The sequence below is a fragment of the Cyrtonyx montezumae genome, unplaced genomic scaffold (assembly GCF_038088225.1).
Source record: "Cyrtonyx montezumae isolate F1298 unplaced genomic scaffold, pur_monq_1.0 scaffold_20, whole genome shotgun sequence".
Lineage (NCBI taxonomy): Eukaryota > Metazoa > Chordata > Aves > Galliformes > Odontophoridae > Cyrtonyx > Cyrtonyx montezumae.
The window spans coordinates 6,674,380-6,695,662 of NW_027071937.1; the positions used below are offsets into that span (position 1 = coordinate 6,674,380).

At 54.0% G+C, this 21,283-nt stretch overlaps 1 protein-coding gene across 1 annotated transcript in view; it reads left to right on the forward strand.

Moving 5' to 3' along the window:
- The first annotated feature begins 2,900 nt into the window (after window positions 1-2,900).
- The window catches only part of ASTN2 (astrotactin 2), a 250,356-nt gene continuing 231,973 nt past the window's right edge, over window positions 2,901-21,283 (forward strand). Inside the window, exon 1 of the mRNA XM_065737613.1 lies at window positions 2,901-3,234. Coding sequence (XP_065593685.1) covers window positions 2,901-3,234 — 334 coding nt within the window. The remainder of the gene's footprint in view (window positions 3,235-21,283) is intronic.

The following is a 21,283-nucleotide window of genomic DNA, read 5'->3' on the forward strand; positions in this document are numbered from 1 at the left end:
CGGTATCTTCCTAGCAGGAGGAACTTTCTCACCGTGGTGTGTTTTCCTTTGCTCATAGCATTTGCTTTCCTATTGAATGCTGCTCAGGGTGGATAATAGAAATCCATTACCTCCGTTATAAACCAGGACAGAAATATTTCACTTTGCAAATATTACCGGTGGCTTTCAAACAGTTTTGTGTTTATCTCAATTCTTCAGAACCAAAAAGCAGGTGGAATCCTTTTCTTGCAAAAGAGAAGCTGAGATGTGAGCTTACACTGGGAAGGATCCAGGCTGCATTTAGGCTGAATGTGCCTATTTAAAGGCAGTGGCTTGAGGAACATTCCCCTTTATCATCGTGCCCATGTTTGTACAGAAGAGCTTGCAGAAATCTCAGCTAGCTGCTAGCTGTGCTTCACTGATGTGGACATTAAGGCAAAATAAAATGGGTGTATAGAGGATATAATACAGGATATCAGACAGGTACTGCTGGTTTCTGGGTGGAGGCACAGACAGGACATCCCCCTGAGGTCCCTCCCAGTTCTGATTTTCTATTATTATCTCATGACTTGCCCAAGGACAGACAGTCAGCAGCGAAGTGTTTGACCTCATGGCTCCCAACCTTCTCTTTCCAACTCTACGCCCTAAAACCCATTCCATTCATTGTTCAGTACTAGATCAGAGAACAGCTGGGTTAATATTAAAAGATTAAAAGATGCATTCCCCTCTTCAATTCAGTCATACCAAATGTGAAGGATGAAACCTGCACACCAGTGCACACCTCCCATTGGGCTCCATCCTGACCCCATGGGTTAGATGGCTTTCCTCTAGGTTTCCCATTGCCTTCTCCTAGGTTGCATCTGTCCATCCCCTGGGTTTCCCCTGCTCTTCCATTAGGCTGCCCCTTGCTTTTGCCTTGCCTTCCCCTAGTTTGACCCTTGCTTTCACTTGGTATCCCAAGGCCTTCCTTGAGGTTTCCCCTTGACTTTTTCTTCCCTTTCCCTAGGTTGCACCTTCTCTTCCCCTGGTTTTCCCCTTCCCTTTCTCTAAGTTTTCTCTCCCCTTCCCTTCTGTTTCACCTTGCCTAGCAGTGTAGAAAGGTCTCTGCTCCACATGGGACGCATGCAGATCTACAGAGAGTGGCTACAGGGAGATCTAAAGAGGGATACAGCCCAACACAGAAATAGATTCCCTCTTTCACAGGATTTCCAGTTCTAAAAAATAAAAATGTGCTTCATCTCCTTTTAGACAGACTGTCTTATCATATGTCATGTTGTATGCCTGCGCAGTGCCGTTCCTTTGCTTGCTCTTTCCTGGAACGTTCAAAACTAGGGAAAAGAAATCAGTGCATGAAGTGACAGCAGCCTCAGCCAGTCCGAAACCCATCCATATCCCCTTCAAAACAATAAAAAGAGGATGGGTGGGGGAACCTTTTCTCCCGTGGTTAGAGTTTTCCCTACCCAATGCTCCCTGTGCACATGTGGAAGCTCTCTCCCTGTGAAAGCTGCAGTTGTTGGGGCTGAGCTGGAGCGGGGCCCGGCCCCAGTGTTTGTTTGCTGCATTTCATCTGTGCCGTTGTGCCCTTGTTGTGGTTTCAGCACTCAGTGACCTAGGTATCTCAGAAGGCTGTTTTGCCTCAATAGGCATATGATGAATTGATCTTAATTAGCTTGTGGAAATAATATAAGCCTGAGCATTAAGCGCGCTTTGTTAGGGTTTTGACATCTTCTTTTATCTGTACATCTACAAATAAAATCAGGTAGATTAGCAGTCGCTCGGAAATTGTTGTTGTGAGTCATCGACTCACAACCGCTGCGGGCTGCCTCTCCCCATCGCCGTTACTCACTGCCCACCCGTGGGCAGCTCGTGCTGCTGAGGGCTGGGCTCAGCCCCAATGAATTGCCGGGGTTTGCCCCCAAGCTGACCCCTGTGGTTGCCCCCTTCCCTCCCCCCGCAATTCCAACCTGCCATCCCTCTCGGCTCTGATGTGGCTCCAGGACGAGTGTGAGCCAAAACCACAGCTGTGGAGCATGTCTGGTTGGTGTACACACCCATCCACACAGGATCAGGGCACCTGTGTGATGGATGGAGATGGGCAACTGCAGATGGGACCTCAGCAGCATTTGGCTTCTGGTTCCCATTTAAGTGTGGGCTGTTAAAGACCGGGTTGGAAATCTGCTCTAAGTCAGCAGCGTGTCTGCTCCAGGCTCAGCACCGGGAGCCATCTCCACGTGCCTGGAACCTGGAGACGTCTGTTCACCTCTAACAAGCCAATAACGAGTAAAAGCTCGCAGGGAGCGTGTTTCTGTGCTATCCAGGCAGAGCCTAGAGGGAAGGACGAGACCTGCGGGTACGTGTGGCAATGAGCTACATCCCACTGCCAGAAGGGGAGCAGATGTTGAAGGGAAAGACTGGATCAGAAAGGTCTGCAAAGCGCGGTGGCAATGGGAGAGCGACGTGATGGTGAGGGGAGAGGGTGAAGCGGTGCTGCGGGACGGCAGGTGGGGCAGGTGATGTGGGGTGGCACAGCACTAGGGCGAATCATTGGATCCAGAAGCTCTGGGGACCTCAAAGATCACCGTGCGCGGGCCGCGTCGCCAGGGGGTCAGGCTGCCCGGGATCCCACCTGAGGGCCGCTACAGGTAGCGAGGGAACCGTGGCCCGAGTTAACGCACAGGAAAAGCCGACGGGCAGAACGGAGCCCACGGCGCGAAGCCCAGCGGCTGTGGGACGGCGGGGCCTCGGGGCCGCGGGCCTGGATCGGAGCGGGGCCGGGGCGGAGCGGGGCGGGGAGGGGGCGGAGCCGGGCGGCGGCGGCGGCGGCGGGCTGGGGCGGCTCAGTGCGCCCGGCACCGCTCGCATCTCTCCGCTTCGCTTCGCGTCGCTTCGCCGCGGTTCTCCCGAGCCCGGCCCGGCCCGGCATGGCCGCTCCGCCGCGCCGCCGCTCCGCGTCTCCGGCCCCGCTGCCGCCGGTTCCGCCGGTGCTGCTGGTGCTGGCGGTGCTGTGGGGCGTCGGGCCCGGCGCGGCGGCGGCGGCGGCGGCGGCGTCGCGGGAACCCCCCGGTCCGTGCCGCGTGAAGACGGTCACCGTGTCCACGCTGCCGGTGCTCCGAGAGAACGACATCAGCTGGAGCGGAGCCCCTCCGCCCGCCGCCGCCGATTCCCGGCTGCTGCTCTTCGTCCGCAGCGAGCTGCCCGGCCGCGTCGCCGTGCAGGACGATCTGGATAACACCGAGCTGCCCTTCTTCACCCTCGGTAAGCGGCGGCCGCTCCCGGCCCGGCCCTGCCCGCGGAGCCCCGCACCCCGCGCTGCTTCGCGGCTCTCTGCTGTCTGTGTCTTTCCTGCAGAAATACGGTGATGGTTTTCTATCGGGGAGGGGTTTCGGCGGGGCCTGAGCGCTGCCGTGGCCGCCCGTTGTAACCCCGCCGAGTGCCGGCTGCTGCCGCTCGTACTTGGGCTCAGCCCCGGGGGAGGGACCGCGGGGACGGGGACTCTTTCCTCAGGAGCCCGCAGTTGGGAGCGCTTCGCCTCGGTGCTCTGAAGCTCGTTCTTGTTTCGTGCCCAACTCCGGAGATAGTCTCTGCTGCTTAATGCCTGCCGACTTTCTTCCCTGCGGGGAGGGGGATCGGGCTGGCTATGATCGCGGTGCCGGTGCCCGGGGACGGGGTGCCCCGGCAGCGCCTGGTTCCCTTCGGCCCTTTGTGTGCCGTGAGCAGCGCTGCTCAGCCCGAGCGAGCTGCTCAGAATTCTGCGTGGAGAGCTGGCAGTTCGCAGTGCCAGAGCGCCGATGGGTTGCGTTGATCTCTTGAGCCGCCAGCTTTCTGGCTTTTTGGTGTCTGCACCGAAGGTAATCCCTGCTGAACTTTGCGTCTGAGCTGCTGCTTGCCACAGCTCTGTGCGGGTGCTGAGCGGGCACCGAGCACCGCGTCCCCTCTCGCAGTGACCGCCGTCCTCCAGGTGCAGTGGGAGCACACTGAGCTGCACCTCCTGCTCCCTCCATTCCCCCTCCTGCAAAGCCATCTCCTAGCAAATCCGTGCAATAAATAAATTGGGGGCACTTCTCAAACTGAGCCTCCTCCATCCCGCCTTCACCATGTGCCTTCCTTTGGTGCAAATGTGCAGCTGCCGAAACCCCACACAAATCAGCTGCTCTCTTTCAAGTAATAGAAGTGGAAATCAGTGACCGGGTGCAGTAGGAATGACGTTTGCCTTACAGTGATTAAAAGTAACAAGAAGTTTTGTGGTTCAGTGCCTCGAATTTCCGGATTAGAGCGCAGTTTCTTCAGGGGCTGAGGGTGAATTGAGCACTGATCTAAACATATCGGAAGGCTGAGACACCCCTCTGTGTGCAGTGTAGGTTACAGCTCAAGTTGGAGGAGAGAAATGTGTCTTGATAGATCCGAGACGTGATCTTGTCTCACAAATCCTATTGCTGTGACTGACTGCTGGTGGAGAGACCATGGCTTGGTCGGAGAAATTCCCTTTCCCTTGCTCGGGGCGTGTGCCCTGAAATGCAGGGCATGTTTCTTGCAAAGCTGTTTTGCTGTCGCTTTGCGGATGTGAGAGCCCGACCGTGCAAGTGTCGTGCAGCCAAGTGGGAGCCTGCAGTGGGGTGGCTGTGCCGTGGGCCTGAACCCACTCAGAGGGATGCCATCGGGGAAGGGAGGGCCCTCGTCCTTCCCCGCAGCCTAGCTGGTGGATTGTGGTGGATGCTCTGATGTCTCAGATCTCTTGTGTTTCTTCCTGGAGTGGTAAGTGAGTCTCACGCTTAGCTGTGCTCTGGGTGAGTGCTTTGCAGGGCTGTGTGGCTTTGTGTGCTGCTGGCGGGGAAGTTTTGTGCTGCCTCCTTTCCTCCTGCTCCATCTCTTTCTAAACTGAGCGGTGGCTGGGGACCAACCAGCTGCTGCTGCTGCCTCGAAATGGGCTCTTGGAGGTGTAAACCATGCTAGTGGTGGCAGATCAGCAGAATTGCTTAGTGAGGATTGCTCTGTATACTTCTCTGTGCTGGATTCTTGGGCAGTCCCCATTGCTGGTTAATTTCTGACGCTCGTGTGTGTGTCGCTGGATGTGTTTGATGGGTGTCTAGGCCGGAGCAGAGGGAGATGTGTAAGGGCTGAGGACCTGCTGATTTCCAGCATGACAGTCTCCTCAGTGCCTCTGAGCCTGGGCGTGAATACAGGCTGCTCACAGCTTGGTGGGTGAGAGCTCTCCTAAAACCCATGCCCGGTGCTGGCATTGTGGTCTCAGAAGTGAAATGATTTGGGATGAAATCAAGGTGATCCTGTCCATGTGCAGCTTGGTGGCTGCTGGGCGCTGCCCTCTCTGTACCTGCTGAGCACTGCTGCTGTGCTCCTCCCTGCTGCATCCTGGGGCCCAGGAGCCCTTCCAGGCAGTAAAGCATCGCCCCGATGTGGATATGAGTTTGTTGGAGGGCTGTGGCTGCAGGAGGTGGCCTGTCCCCTGCTGGGTCCTATGTGCTAATGGAGGATGGGGGTCTGCAGCCAGAGCCTCATCTGCAGTGGTGCAAAACTTCTGCTGTGTTTGCAGGCAGACAGGTGGGGGCTGGCTCTGTCCTGGGGCTGTCCCAGTGGCCGCCTGTTAAGGGGTGGTGGGACCGGGCCCCAAACTTTGCTCCCTCCTCATGGTGCTCCTGGCCGTGGCAGCAGTGCCTGCAGGCAGTGCTTAGGGCCCCTCTCTCCAGGTCTGAGCCGTGTGTTCCCTCTGTGGATACACAAAGGATGCTTCTCCCCTTTCCCCAAGCTTGCATTACTCGAAAATCACACAGCGAAGCACGGTGACGGCAGGAAATGACAAATGCAACTTGGCCACCAGTGCATTATGAATTGCTGTGCATTCCCTTTCCTCAAACAGCCTCCTGCCCTTTCCTTAACCTTGGCTCCAACCGATGCTTTGCGGTATTGTATTATTATATATATATTTTTTCCCCCTTCTCGTTCCTCTAGTGTTACACTGCGATTGGTGCAGCGTGCCACTGACTTCGTTCCTGCACGACGAGGTGCCTTGCTGCAGTCTGCACAATGCACGTACCCCTGGAGCCACATAACCCCTCCAGCACTCCTTGCTGCCTCTTCTCTTTTCTCTTTTCTCTCTGAACTTTTCTTGAAGGCATCTTGAAACTTTTTTTTTTTTATCCTCTAGGATAAAAACGCATTAAAATAATGGAAAGCACTTAGTCCCCCGTAGATTGTTTGAATTTACTGCTTTCTTCCTCTTTTTTTTCCCCTATTTATTTTTTATTTTTGAGTGGATGTGAGCAGGGTTTTGCCTCTCTTTGCTTTTGGCCACGGGTTTTGTGGAGCAGGTGGGACCCTGCTTAGGAACGGAGCTTTTTGGTGCTGCTTTAAAGGAGGGCAGGGCAGGTCCTCCATGCGCTCTCCCTGCCGGGCAGAGGTTTGGCTAACGGAGTGTGATTTTTATTTGTTGCTTTTCTATTTTAAATTGCAGTGTGCGAGGTTTAGGTCAGGTCTGTGTGGATGGGGACAGCCCAGGAAGGGCAGTGGCACTGCAGTGGTGCTGAAAGCTGCGGTTGTGTTGATCCCTGTGAGCACTGGGAGGGATAGGGGTCCAGGAGGATGAGCCCCACAGCCCCTGGAGGGCTGAGGGCATGGGGGTGTTCATTGGGATGGGTGAATCCTGAAAGGAGTGCTGACCCCGGAGTGGAGTTGGATGTGGCACGTCTAGCTCGGTCGGGTCGGGTGCTTGAGTTTAGGCTTTGTATCCAGGGGAGAAATTCCCAGCTCAAACTGGTATCTGTAGCTTCACGGGAAGCTGTACTCGGAGAACTGATGCTTTCCAAGAGTACCCGTGTTGACCAGCTAGTGGCAACAGAAGATTAACTATAGCGAAGGCAGGCAGGCAGCGCAGCGCGGCGAGGCTGGCGGCTGCGAAGCTGTGCTGGGATCCCATGCTCTCCGTGGCAGCAGTGGGATTTGGGATGGTGGGGTGCCAGGTACCAGCTTTGTTACTGCAGGGAAAGAACGAGGAGGATGAGGTTACTCTGTGCACACTGAGGCTGGGATGGGGGGTGAGTGGTCCTCCAGGGCAGCCTGTGCTCCGTGCAGGAGGGCATTGCCTCCAAAATGCACTGCCTTTGCCTTTCTGAGCCCTGTGTATGGCTGTGAAGCCAGACTGGCTTGCCAACAAACCTTGAGGCTGCCGTAGTGATGGGGTGCTGCTGCTGGAACCTCCTGAACCCCGGGGCTGCCCTGGTGCCAGGGTAAGGAGTGCAGGCACAGGGATGTGTGAGCCAGAATGGGGACAGATTGATGTCACCTGTGGGAGCGGTGAGGGGCTGATCTCACGCTGCTGGCACATATGTTAGCAGTCACAGGTGGCTGGAGAAGCACCTCCCAGCACAGCACAATGCCTGGTGAAGCATGGGGGGCAGGCAGGGGCTGGTGGGAAAAGGGGAGGAAATAGAAATGCTTAGGTTGAAGCCTTTCACTGACGATGCTGTTCCTGTCTGCAGTCCCCACGGCGCAGTTCGTTTTGGGAATTTCCTTCCTGAAATGGGGAACGGGATACCTCGAGCAGCTCCCCTCGCTGTGCCGGCATCGGGCGCGGATCCGCCGGTGCGTTACGGGCTGAAGAAGTGGTGCCACTTAAAAGAATTGAATGCTTGTGCTGCTGCTCGGGTCCCAGCTAATTTGGTTAAGGTTTCCACTGTCCAGACAGTATGGAGACACTTAATGGTATTGAAGAAGCAGAACGGTATGTGGAGGGGGTGAGCAGCCATCGTGGCTTCCTGCGTCTGCAGCGCTGGGCAGAGCTTTCTGGCAAGGAGATGGGGCAGATAGGCTGCAGGCAGCGGGGGGAGGCTCGAGTCCCTCTGTTTCTCATTACCAGCTCCCTGCCAGTCCTGCACCCCTCCCTCTGTGCCTCCAGCTCCGCTGTCTGTGTGCAAGACAAAGTCTGCTTGAAACCAGACTGGCTTTGAAAAGCAGCAGAGAAAGGGGAGAAATTTTCCATTAGCAGCATCAGCAGTAAAAGAGATTTCCCAGTCACCTGGTAACTGCTGTGTTTAGGAAGATTACGGAGCTGATGGGGTTGTTCCAAGGAGCTGCCCTGGCAGGGACAGGGAGCAGTGGACACTGGTTTTGGAATTGGGACCTTTCTGCAGTGCTGGTGGGATGTGCCTATGAAGAGGCACTGTGCTTTCTGCAAAGACCTTAAGATAAACTTAGCATGGGAAAGGACCATCGTCAAAGAAAGTGGCAGATGTGTTGGCACTGGGTCCAGAGATTCCAGTGGGGGATCTGGTGCTGACCCCACAGAACCACCACCTCTCCACTCTTGAAGTTGTGTCCCATTTGGGCTCAGGGCTGGGGCTGCAGCAGCTCCCCGTGGTGTGGGATGGGTCTGGGTCATGTTCTTTTTCCCTCCCCTTATTTCTTGATGGGATGACACACTTGCTGGTGTCATTTTGCAGTGAGCTCTGTGTTTCCCCAAGGTATGGGACAGAGAGAGGGAGGGTCCTGGGGAGAGGTGCCCAGGAGTGGGGTCAGGAGGGCGATGCTGAAGGCAGTGGGTGGGTGTACATTCTCCTCCCTCTCACATCCAAACAGGGCAGAGCAGGCTCCAGTTATACCCACAGACTCACTTACAGGTCTCTATTCATTCTCATCTCCCAAAGGGCCTCCTGGTCCTGACCAGCAGTGGACTTCGGGGCAGAAGGCTCTGAAGTTGAAGAGAAGGAATGCTGCAGAGGAGCTGCTTGCAGCATTTTGGGGTCTCGACAGGTGCATTTGTCAGGGAGACAGCCTGCAGGCTGCGAGGTGGGTGGCATTGGTCTCATCTGCACAGGCAGCCCACTGGGTGCTGCATCCCCACCCCCAGTGATGCTGAAGTGGCTTTGTCATGCAGAGCCCCCGGGCTCTGGCTGAACTTTGTGTGCCAGCAATAAAGGCGAGCTGGGAGCTGTGTGCTGTAACAAAGCCCACGGATATAACACACCCATCTTGCAGCACACCTTTCATCTCCAGGAATGCCAGAGGAGCTTTGCAGATGTGCTGTGCTGCAGCCTGCCCGGTGACAGAGTGCCATGGGTGATGGCTGTGGGATGCTCCCTGCCCCAGGAGCTGAGTCGGGTCTCAGCTCAGTGCTGTGCTCGCTTGTTTTTCCCTGAGCCTGAGTTTCTTGGGAGTCAAAAGGAAAGCAGTGCAGCTGTTTGTTATGCAAAAGCAGCGAAAATATTCATCCTGGGGGCAGTAGGAAGGGGTGGGGATTACTTTTTACACGATTTCAACAGCTTTGGGTCTCAGCAGCAGAAGCATTCACAGGGGAATGTGCCCTCTGTGCGGCCCCAGGAAGGTGGGTGATCCAGTTGGAGTGCTGGGAAATAGCTCCTGGCCATAGGGCAGAGTTCATCTGTGGGGTGTGGGGCTGCTGTGGGGGCAGCACTGGAGGCAGAGGCCACGTCTTGTCACTCTGCATCCTTGTTCCGAGTGACACCTGCTTCCCCAGAGCTGCAGTGGTGGGAGTCTGAAGCACTGTCATTGGTGGCAGCGCCCAAAAATCCACATTGCAAGTGGGAGAAGTGGCACTAAGAGAAGCCGTCATCGGAGGCATATGCTTGAAAAGCTGAACTTAGCTCCAGTCTATTTTGGTTTGGAGTGGTGCTCACTTAGCCTGCGTCGTTTAGCAGTTAGTTTATGGGATGCATTTTCCCATCCTGTGTCTCTCCTCCAATGCGGGCTGTAAAACTGTAAAATCCCAGCTTGCATTTGCTCGTACCCATTGAGGGCATCCTGGTGCTCGGGAGATGGAGGATGAGTGGTGTGCAGCACGGAGTGAGCTCGGGGCCGCTGCCTGTAGGGGCTGCTCTCAGCCAGCGTCGGGGCTCGCTGCATGGCAGATTGCTCCGTCCTGGGTTTTGCTCTGCTCTTGCACGCTTTGTCCTGTGCTGCGTGGGAGTGGGGCTGAAAATCGCAGCCGTGGCATCGGGGCAGGGTTTGGGCTTTGCTGAACTGGGGTGCGGGGACGCCGGTAGCATCCTGAAATCGAATGCTCTACCTGGAATTGGGTGCGCTGGGGGAGATGCTCTCTGCTGCCTGTGTGCAGGCTGCTGTGAACCTGCCCCTCCTGTGATGAGGGGTTTTACAGCGTGTTTCAATGAGCCATTGAAAGGTGAAACGGGAAAGAATTGCTGCTTGCAGCACTCCTCCCAGCTGGGCAGCCTGGGGCAAGGTGGGGACGCAGAGTGCCTTGGGGGGATGCTGCGGGTAGGCTGTGCTTGGTGAGAGCACTCCTTCTGCAGAGTGACCCTTTGGTGTTCCTACAGTGCCTTCTCCCCCCCAAAGCTATATTTGTTCCCCACTGGTGGGGACCTGCATTTGCCTCTTGCAGCTCTTTGGCAGATTGCTGCTCTGCCTTGGTATGTGTGCTGTGAGTGATTTTAAACTCATTTTTCAGCAGACCTTGGTCCGCAGTGCCTCCCCTCCCCGCAGCAGGAGCTGTGTACATCTGCAGCAGCTCCGTGGTCACCTCTCTGGGGGGAGCAGTGTCCCACACTGCTGTGTCCTGCATGGAGCTGGTGTAGGACAGCAGCTCCTCACCCCAAGGTGGCTGAGAAGTGAAGAAGTCCGTGCCCTGGCTGTGGCACAAGGTGCAAAAAATCACTGCTTGTTCTGATCGCCTCTGTAAAACTGTTCTGAAGGCACCTGAGGGCAAAGCAGGAGGTGTTGATATTCTTCTTTTGCTGCTGTTGGGTGAGGGAAGACTTGGGTGTAAGAAAAGCTTTGCTGCTTGTAATGGTGCTTCTCACCTTGTCTGTGGCAGCTGGAGGGCACGGGTGCTGGGGAATGAGCTGCATGTTGCTCAGCCTGCTCTACTTCTTGCAACTCTATCCTGATACCTGCAGGGTGAGGGAGCTGCCCAGGGAGCACAATCTGTATCCAAGGGAAGGGCTGCAGCAGGAGCACCGTCCTCTGGGGCCACCATGTCTGCTCCATGTATCTCCCAGGAATTTGCTGCTACCTTTGGGCATGGTGCTTGCTTGCCCATGGCTGCAGTAAGGCTCTGTGCCTCTTGTGCAAGCTGCACGGATCCCATAGCAGCTCCACTCAGTTCTCCATCCACCCCTCCAGTCCTTCACCCACCCACTTCTCCATCCATCCCTCCAGTTCTCCATCCGTCCACCAGGAGTCTGCTGCTGCCTTTAGACATGGTGCTTGCTTGCATGTGGATGCAGTAGGGGTCTGTGCCTCTTGTGCAAGCTGCAAGGATCCCACAGCAGCTCCACTCATCCCTCCGTCCCTCTCCCAGCCATTCTGAGTGCTGGCTGAGGGTCTGTGCACAGGGAGGGGTGTTTGTGTTAATTAGTGGTGGATGAAAGGAGAAGTTGTCATTATTTGAAGAGCGACGTGTTCCAGTTTTATCTCAAATCCTCTGTGCTGGGGCTTTAAAGTTGTGTGTGTGTGTGTGTGTGTGTGTGTGTGAACAATAAGTTTGAAAAGATATTTTGAAGCAGAAAGGGCAGCATTGTTGTGAAGATGCTGAAGGGGAATTGTGACACTGTTTTGAAGATGAAAGTATTAGAGCAAATTTAAACTGACACATTTTAATAAATAAATAAATAAATAAATAAAAATGTTTGCGTGAAAGACAGCTCTTGATAAAACCTTCCTGGCTGGAATGGGCTGGGGCTGAACCCAGGGGTGGGCACAGCCTGTGGGGGGGCTTTGGCTGTTGTCTGTGGCCCAGGAGGATGTGATGGGGCTGGTGGTGCTGGTGGTGCTCCTGGAGCTGGGGAGCGGTGGGAGCAGCTGTGCTCGTTGCAGTTCAAGCTGGTCTGAAAGCTGACAAATGCAAACAAATTTTTCACAGCTGTTTAGCAAGCATCTGCATAATGGATTAGCCAAAGGACAGCATCTGGGCTGTGGGTGGAGGGGAGGCTGGAGCCGTCCTCCTGCAGCCCTGGGCTGCTCTAGCTGGGGCAGGGCCTGGCTGTGAGCACAGGATCAGGAGGGGCAGAGCCTAGGGAGATCCCAACAGCTCACAGCCTTCTCCAGAGACTTCTCCATCTCCACAGCCTCCACTTCGGCTCTCCTGTCTGAGCTGCAGGTCACGGAATCATGGAGTCAGGGAATGCCCCAAATTGGAAGGGACCAACAGGGATCCCGGAATGGTTTGAGTTGAAAAGGGCCTTTAAAGCTCCTCTAGTCCAACTCCCTGCAGGAAACAGGGACACCTACAGCTTGATCATAGAACACCCCAAGTCTGAAGGAACCATAAGGATCATTGAGTCCAACTCCCAGCTCCATGCAGCACCACCCAGCCCTATGGCTGAGAGCAGTGTCCCAGTGCTGGGCTGTGCCCACCGCCCTCTGGAGCACAGCCTTTCCCCAGCCCCCACCTGACCCTCCCCTGACAGCTCTGTGGCATCCCCTTGGGTGCACCCCACTGGGATGGAGGACAGAAGATGGTATCTGTGGGATGTGTTGGGGTTGGACAGCTGATAGCACAGCTGGACACCCATCTGTGCCTTGGGATTTTCTTTCCCTTGACCTAAATGCATCACTGTGGGGTGATGGGTTCATATTCCCAGTGCCTCTGAGACTGTACCCTGTAATTAAAAGCCATCTATTAATGATGTCTGAGGGGGCTGTGCTAGTTGCAGGGCCATGGGCCCTGGCCCACTGCAGAAACACTGTCAGGCAGTTCCTTCATCAGAAAATAGGAACCAAAAATTCTTCTTCCACCCCCAACTTTGTCTTCCTGCCAGTCCTGGATTCCAGGTTTATTTCGGGGTCCTTTCTTTCGGGTTCGGGTGGGTGTGCAGTGAGTATTTTTTGCCATGCGAGTCTGACAGGCCCTCGGGGAGGATGAGTGGGTGCCTTGAAGCATGAGGGAGAGGCTTGGCAAGCTCTTCATTTCCAGGGATCTCTTTGCATTTTTGGCTGCAGCTGCTTTTTTATTCCTGCTGCTCTTCAACTTTTGTGAAACAGCTCAGTGCCGCCCCAGCAGCACCGCCATCCAGGAACAGCGCTTATCCCATTCCTCGAAAGCTTGGCCACAGAGCCCGGGCAGGTCCTGATGTTCTCCCACTGTTGCAAACCTCTCTGTTGTGATGAGTGGGACAGCCCTGGGCTCCCTGTTCCTGCTGCTCCCTCGTGTGAGTGTGTATTGTGTGCCAGAGGGGTGACATTTTGCTTTGGTGGCTTCTGAAGGAGGGGAATGTGGAGAAGTTGGGCGCACTGGTTGGCAAAGCTGGGCTGGGTGGTGGGATAGTGCACTGGCAATGTGGTTGGGACTGGGAATCATGGAATCGTTGGAAAGGGCCCTTAAAGTCCACCTGGTCCAATTCTGCTGCCAAGAACTGCAGAGTGCTCATAGCCCTGTCCTGCCTCACCTTGAATGTCTCCAGGGATCCACCACCTCTCTGGATAACCTGTGCCACTGCCCCTACTGTGAAAAACTTTTGTTATATCCATTCTAATCCGTTTCCCATTTTCCTATCACAATGGCCACTGCTACAGAGTCTGACCCCTTCCTTCTTACAGCCCCTTTAGATACTGACAGGCAGCAATCCCTGCAGCAATCTCATCTCCAGGCTGCACAGCCCCAGCTCTCAGCCTGTCCTTGCAGGGAGGTTTTCCATCCCTTGGTGCACTTTTGTGTCCGTCCTCTGGATGTGCTCCAGCAGATCCATGTCTCTCCCATACTGACCTCACATCTGGACACAGTACTCCAGATGAGGTCTCAGCAGCACGGTGCAAAGAGGCAAGTTGGGGGTGAAGGAGGTGAAAGCAGCATGTTGGTTGTTTTGGAAGGCAGAGGGAAGGGAAGCTTCAGCTTTTTGCAGATCCATCTGGTGGATAATGGGGCTTTGAGGGGCTCTGGGCTCTGTGTCGTGCCCTTGTTGCTGGCTCACAAGGTGACCTTGACTGAGCCAGCACTGTGTGCACAGCAAGAAGAGGAAGATGTGAGTGAGGGGAGATGTTACGTGGGCTGAGCATCCTGGGGTATGCCCATTGCCCATCTGATGGCTGCAGCTCCCCAAGGGGCTGGTGGGTCTGGCTGCGGGGTGGCAAGGTCCCGTTAGCAGTTATGGTACTGCTTTGCTTTTCCTGTACTAAAACCACTCTGCATTGTTTCAAGCTCCCCTCCTCCCCACCACGTGCACAGCATCTCCTGATCTGTGCTGAGGGGTAACCTTAGCAACTCCGCTTTGGGAGGTGCGGGGATGCGTGCAGCTCTGCCTTGCATGAGTGTTTCTGTCCCTGGCACGGGGAGGTCAGCACAGTGCCTGCCCTGCAAAGCAGCATGCATGCCAGGAGCCGAGTCTGTGCTGCTTGTGCTTTCCTTGCTGATGCACAGGCTGGGTGCACTGCCTGGTGCTGCAGCCATGGGGAGAAGGGGATGTAAGTGAGAGAGGGAGTGCTGCAGGAGCCTGCCTTTTGCTCACCCCATCCCATAGGTGCAGGTCGTGGCCCTTGGCTACTCCAAATGCTGCTCGGAATTGTTCTTTTCTTTTTTTTTTTTATTTATTTATTATTTTTTATAGTAGCTGGGAGTGAGCCAGGGCGAAAATGAGCCGAGGCCGCTGAAGGGAGATAAGCTGAGACGTAAACTGTGATTTTCTGCCCTGTGAGCCCTATGCATGGATTTCATCTTTTAATGGAAGTGCAGTAAATAAAAGCCATTTTCACAATAAGCTGAGCAACAGGTCATAAGCGTCTGAGCCACTGAAATTGATAGAAGTGAGCTAAGCGTAACAAATCTCCCAAAATTGCACCAGACTCCACTTGTATCTAGTCCCTTCCTGCATCTCACCAATTACAGCAAATGGCAATTATTTCTGAGCCAGAGATTTCTCTGAATAAAACCTCACTCAAACTGGAGATGCTTTATCTTCTTTTTAAATACATTTGTGCCGGAGGAAAAACCCCTGGTGGGGAGAAATCCCATTTGAAAGGGCTTTCCCGTGTGGTGTCCACAGTCAGTGCTGGACGTGCATCTCATCCTCAGTGGGATGGAGCATCAGTCCCTGGAGGTGTTCAGTGGAGGTGTGGCACTAGGGGATGTGGTGGGGGTGGGTTGGTAGTTGGATTTGGTGATTGTCCCCGTCTTCTGCCTCTGGCTTTCTCCCTGCTCTTCCACCTGAGCGCAGTCCTGGGTTCCAGGGGCACTGCTGGGTTTCAAGGACAGCACGTGGGGTGCAGTTCCCTCATCCCCACTGATTTGTGGGGGGTGTTATCTGGGTTAGGTTGCTTGGGCACATCACTCCCCACCCAATGCAAGATGCACTCAGCCCCACTGCATCCCTGTGCACTGCAACGGAGCACATTTCATGGGGCTGCTCCTGCTGCTGGAGCTGCTAATGAAGGAGTGCCATGAGACAGAAGGTGCAGGTGGCTCTGATTGATGCTGTTAGTGCTCCCTTATTGGATAGCCCTGGGGAAGCTGGAAGCTCCCTGCCTGGATTTCTCTGTAGATGAGCAGCTCCTCATTAGGTGTGCAGGGCCTGGGATCCCACCTGAAACACTGAAATCACCCAGGGAGTGATTTGTCTCCCCAGCATCAGTAGGGGAAGTGTATTGCTGGGGGTTGTGCATGGTGTGGGGCAGGACAGGAGGGGTTGTGCAGTGTACTCACAGCCCCCACAGCCTCAACAAGCCCCAGCTCTACAGGATGCTGCAGACTGCCCCTCTCCCTGTGCTCCATGGAGCTTCCCCTGAATGTGGATGGCCTCGTTGCCCTCTGCTTGCTTTAGCAAGCACTCCTTTTGTTTCCTCCCGTCTTAGCCAGCTGTAATCCATGTCTGGCTGTGCCCCTTACTGGGCAGACGTTTTATTTTCCTTAATCTTTCATGAAGCACTTTTATCATAAGCTCTCCGAAAATGTGCTGAAAATTAGACCCTCTCCATCACCTTCCTCTGTTCTGAAGGCTTTCCTTGGCCGCCCGTTCTGCCAGGCTGCCCAGTGCCTCTCCTCCCCTGTTCCTTTAGGAGGTGATGCTGCCTTGACTGCTCACGTTGTGCTGTGCTGCCTTCTGTGTTGGCCGACCCCAGTTGCATCCTTCTCTCCTGCAGGCTGGGGCCGTGGTCTTCCTTTTATTTGCTTATTTATTTACACAAGAACCGACCGAACAAATGGAAAGCCGCCACCAGAAAAAGAAAAAGATAAGAAAACCCACAAAAAGTGCTGCTGAGTCCACAAAAAGTGCATGGGTATGCAGGGAAAAGGGTGTGTGGCTGAGCCTGGCTGTGTGCTGGGAGTTTTGTTCCTGCCTATGCTGTGGATGAGGCTCATTTACTCCTGTGGCCTTTCCCTGATGTGGATGCTTGGAATGGATAGCATCACTTGGCCACCTCTCTGTATGTGGAGGGGAAATAAAGCTGCTCAGAGTGTAGCCCTCCAGCCTTGCAGGTTGAAGCATGAGTCTGTCCTGCAGCTGGAGCTTCAATTAGCTAAGTTCAGACTGAAAATGAGGCACAAATCCCAAAATGAAATTAGCTGGCCGCTGCTGGATGGGGCTGTGCTGTGTGACCGCTGCCCTCATCTGCTCTTCTGTGGCTTCAGATCAGCTCCTTTCTGGCAGAGCTGCTCACGTGTCTCCTCTAGGTGAGTTCTCCCTGCTGGGATGGGTTGCTCTCAGCTGATGGGGACATCACCTTCTGCATCCACTTGGAAAAGCGGAGTTTAGAGGGATCAGAATCAAGAGTGAGGGTTAATGTTCTATATTATTTAGACCAGAGCTGTTGCTTTCGTGATCTGATGTGCTCTGGGCATTTTAGGAGCGTTGTTCTGTTCTAGGAACAATGACTGACCACTGAAGGAAAAGTTTATACCTTTATATATATGTGTGTGTATGTATGAAAGCATATTTAAACATGTTGGCTAATCCATTGCAAGTAATTGTTATTGGTTACACAAATTACTGGCAATATCGCTGTGACTGTATTACAGCTTAAATTCTCACTTGATTGCTAGCACATAATTTTTAGCAAATAACTAAAGCATTCCAACTTAAACATTGTCGCAGTATCCTTTTAATAGGCAAATGGGGTAATTACAATCTCCTTGGATAATGGGATGGCTTCTACCTATGGCGGGTGCATAGTGATTGCAGCAGGCTTCGCTGCTCTGCCTGTCCTTCCGTGGTAGCTCTGCAGAGCTTTAAAAAAGAAATCAACTTCTATTGGGTTTATGGGGAATGGGATGGGGGAGGAGGTGTTCAGAGTGTAGATATGATGTGTGCTGGACACTGGGAGGAGCCTAGCTCATAAGGTGGAAGCTGACTGTACTTTGAGTCAGTGCATACTGCAGTAGGTGAATCCAGTGCAGTAGGTTGGTTGAGGCCCAGCCCTTGGAGCTGGGAAGGTGTGTGAGTGCTGCAGCTGAGGGACACTCACTGCTGGGATCTGCTTAAGGGCTGGGAACCTTGAGGCTCAGGGGAGACCTCATTGCTGCCCACAGCTCCCTGTGTGGAGGTTGTGGAGAGGTGGGGGTTGGTCTCTGCTCCCAGGTAACAGCATTAGGATGAGAGGTAGAGGACATAAGTCCCACCAGGAGAGGTTCAGATTGGGTATTGGGAAACATTTCTTCTCAGAAGAGCAGTGCTGTGCAGGCACAGCTGCCTGGGATGTGGTGGAGTCAGCATGCATAGAGGTGTTCAATGCACGTGGAGATGTGGCACTGAGGGACGTGGTCAGTGGACATGGTGGGATGGGTTAGGGTTGGACTCGGTGATTTTAGAGACCTTTTCCAATCTTAACGATTCTGTGATTCTTTCTCATTGGCACGCTGCCCTCTGCGTGGTGGGGTGAGGGAAGGGTGGGACCAGAGGGGTTTGTCTCTTGCTTGTCCATGCTGACCTTTCCTTGGTCTTGGCTGAGGTTTGCAGCAGTGGCATGGTGGCTCTCAGTGGCTCCCTGTGCTCACCATAGCAGAGTTTGCCAAACCTGTCCCCCCGGATCACAGACCCTTTCCCCCCCATGCTGTCCAGGAAGGAAATGACAGCTGCAGAGCGAGCCCCATGGCCACACCTCACTGTCACCTCCTCCGTGCTCATGGCTCTCACGTGCTCACCACTGCCGATGATTGTTCATTTAGGAGTGTGTCTGATTGCTGACAGCTTTCAGGAGTTGTGGCACAATCGAATCAGTTCCCTTTCAGTGCGTAGAAGCCTTCCAGATTGTAATCACGGGCCATTCTCCATCTCCATGTTGTGCCCAGCAGGCAGCTGCCTCCAGTGCTCCTGCTCCTCCCAGCCCGCTTCCTCCCTCCTGGGATGCTTCTGCTTCTCTACCCCAGTCCCAAAGACTGAGGTCCCTGCAATGGGACGAGGACTGATGCTGACTGCCCAGACCGAGCCGATGCACTGAGGGTCAGCAAGTCAATGGAAAATTGAGTGCGGAGAGAATTAGGGCAGCAAGGCATAATAATAAAACCTATTGCTGTTGAATGTGTGCCAGGAGAAGCTATAGAAGGAGGGCTGGGTGCCAACTCAAGGGAGAAAGTATGATTCAGTGTGGCTTTGAGCTCATCCATCCGTAGTCTGGAACAGGGCTGGGCACAGGCTTCCGGGCATGCAGGAACTGGGGGGTGCTGCTGAGCCCCATGTATGCTCACAGCTGGGATGAGGTGTTGGGGAGGTGATGCTGAACCTGGTGCCATACCTGTAGTGGGGGAAGGCTGGGCAGGAGGTGCTCAGCTGTGGTCTGGCTGCAGTCAGGAGCTGCTCTTCCTCTTCTTTGTAGGGTTTGGGGTAGTGAATCTGAAAAGAAATACTCAACAGCGAACAGCTTGAGCGTGGTGTTGTGCTTTGAGCTTTGTTTTTAGTTGCTCTGGCTGTACTCAGCATGCATGCCTTTTTTCCAGGGGGGAAATCTCCAACTTGTTAAACGGGAGATGTCTGAGGTCCGTGGTGTGAAGGGCTGGGTGGGAACTGCTTTGCAATGAAGCACCTGTGCTGCGAAGGCTCTGAACAAGAGTGTGCTGAAGAGCATCCTATAGACTTCAGGGGCTGCTTGCTTTGCTTGCTCTCCCTTTGGAAAGAAGGGCTGTATGAGAGTGGCAGTCAGCTGGAAAGCAAAACGTGGAGCCCATCTCTGTGATCCCCACAACCAGCCTCAGTGGGCTCAGCTCTCGCTGCTGTGTTATCGGCTCTCTATAGGCTGCTTTGTCTCCAAGGCTCTCAAACTTTCCTTTGTCCCAAGAAGTCAGAGTAAATTGCAGGCAGCCAGCTAGAACGTGCTTTCCACGGGGATCCGTTTTCCTCGGCAGATAAGCAGGATTTTGTTAGGCATTGAGGTCCCTGCAGGCTCTTCAGCCCTCCTGCTGTACAGCTGGTGATTATGGGCTGCAGGATAACACGTGCGCCTGGGGAGCCCCTGACTGAGCTGGGAAATAGGGCAGTGGCTGGGAGAGCGCAGGCATCCCTGCAGCATCCTCACTGCATCCCTGCAGCATCCTCAGCTGCACTCATGGATGAAGCTGCTCTCACTGGGGTTTCCCTGAGGAGGGCTTCCAGGTGAGGGGAGAACCAGCCCTCATTCCCATTCCAGAGCCTCAGTGGGAAACATATGGCCCTGACTCCAGCTTCAGATCGCGGCCGTGAGTCGGTCCGGGTGGAGGAGCTCATATATCCTTGTTTCCCTAAATGAAGGATGCACTCAAGCAATTGAAAACAACTTCTGGGACAATCTCGTTCCATTATGTCTAATGGAATTGGGTATACGTGGTGCGTAGTGTGTGCTGATATCTTAGAGAAACAAAGAGGGATTTTCCCATTATTCAGAGAATGGATGAGACGTGAAATGAACTCCTCAGAGGCGTCTCAGTTTGTCACAATAGAGCAAAGTGAGTCACGTTTGGAGGATTTGGGAACAAAATGTGTGCAAGTTTGTATTCCCCATGTTTGCATGCTCCTTTCCCTTTATTCCCCTCTTCCCCCATTCCTCCTTTTTCTGTTACAATTGGGCAGCAACAGCCCAAAGTCCAAAGAAACCTCTTAGTCTGGCTGAGGGTGTCCCCGGGGTGGGCTGTGCTGCGGGGTCTGAGCTCTGCTCCTGGCTGCTGTTGCAGGAAAGCACACAGGTTTCCAAAGGAAGCATCAGCGGGTTCTCCTGGAATGGGTTTTATTCGCTGTTCTGTTGATGAGCCCAAAGGAGACATTGGGCTGTGTCTTAAAAGCTGGTGCTGACCACGAGGACTGGGCAGTGCAGCAGAGCATCTCAGCCCTTCGGAACACAGCAGCTGGAGCCTATCAGGAATGCCTAAATATCCTGTCGAGCTGCAATAATTAATCTCACATTGATAAGTAAACTAATGAAGTCAATGGACTATGGGATGTTGTATGGGCAGCGCTGGGACTGCTCAGTGCTTCCCAGCCAAAGAGGAGCAAACAAAGCTTTCCTTTCTGAGTGTTTTCCACTCAGACTGTATAATTTCACTGAAGGAAAGGGGTGAATGCTGTGTTTGTACCCTTGGGCTGGCTGGATTAGAATGAAGAAGGTAATTTTATTTGGAAATACTGTTTTCTGTGTCTGGATTCCAGGAGGTTTTGTTGGCTGGTTCTGCAGTGTTGTGGGGTTTTTTGGGCCAGGATAGGGCTGGAGATGCAGTGAGAGGCACGGACAGCATCTTCCCTCCATCAGCTTGTGCTGATTTCTGAAGGGATGTGGAGTCTTTGTTTCATGGCATCAAACGCTGTAGTTTGTTTCTCCTTCGGCTGCGTCGCTTAAAGTACTGCCTGCAAATAAGTCCCTGACAGGAGAAACTTAATTAGAAAGAGACATAAATCTCTTCCACGGCCCTGCGAGTGCCCGGCTCCAGCCCTGCTCCTTCCTTCTCTGTGTCTTTGTGCTGAGCTTCCCTCTGCTGCACCCGTGCTGCTGATTAAGAGCTGTCTTGAGAGACAACTTGCAACTCTTAAAGGACTGTTTCCCGACTTAACAAATCAATGCATTAAAATCTATAAATGCTTAATCCCTGCTCGCCCTCTGGAGGAGCTCCACGCCTGCTGCCTCGCTCCTTTCCCCTTCCCAGGGTGGGATCCCTCCCTGCAGCACCCCATAGCACAGCCGCCCTATGGCATCCTGCTGTCTATAGGGGAAGCCCACAAAGAGCATGGGAAAGCCCCGATGGTGTTTTCAGATGCAAGCCAACCAGCAAGATGCGTGGCAGTCCCAGTCCCAGCAGGTTTAACCCTGGAGCTCAGAAGGGTGTGGGAGTTTTCTTTTTAAGCATCCTCTCATTTGCTTGAGATGCCCAGCAAGAGGAAAAGCCTTTGAGAGTTACAGAATGGTTTGAGTTGGAAGGGACCCTTAAAGGCCATCT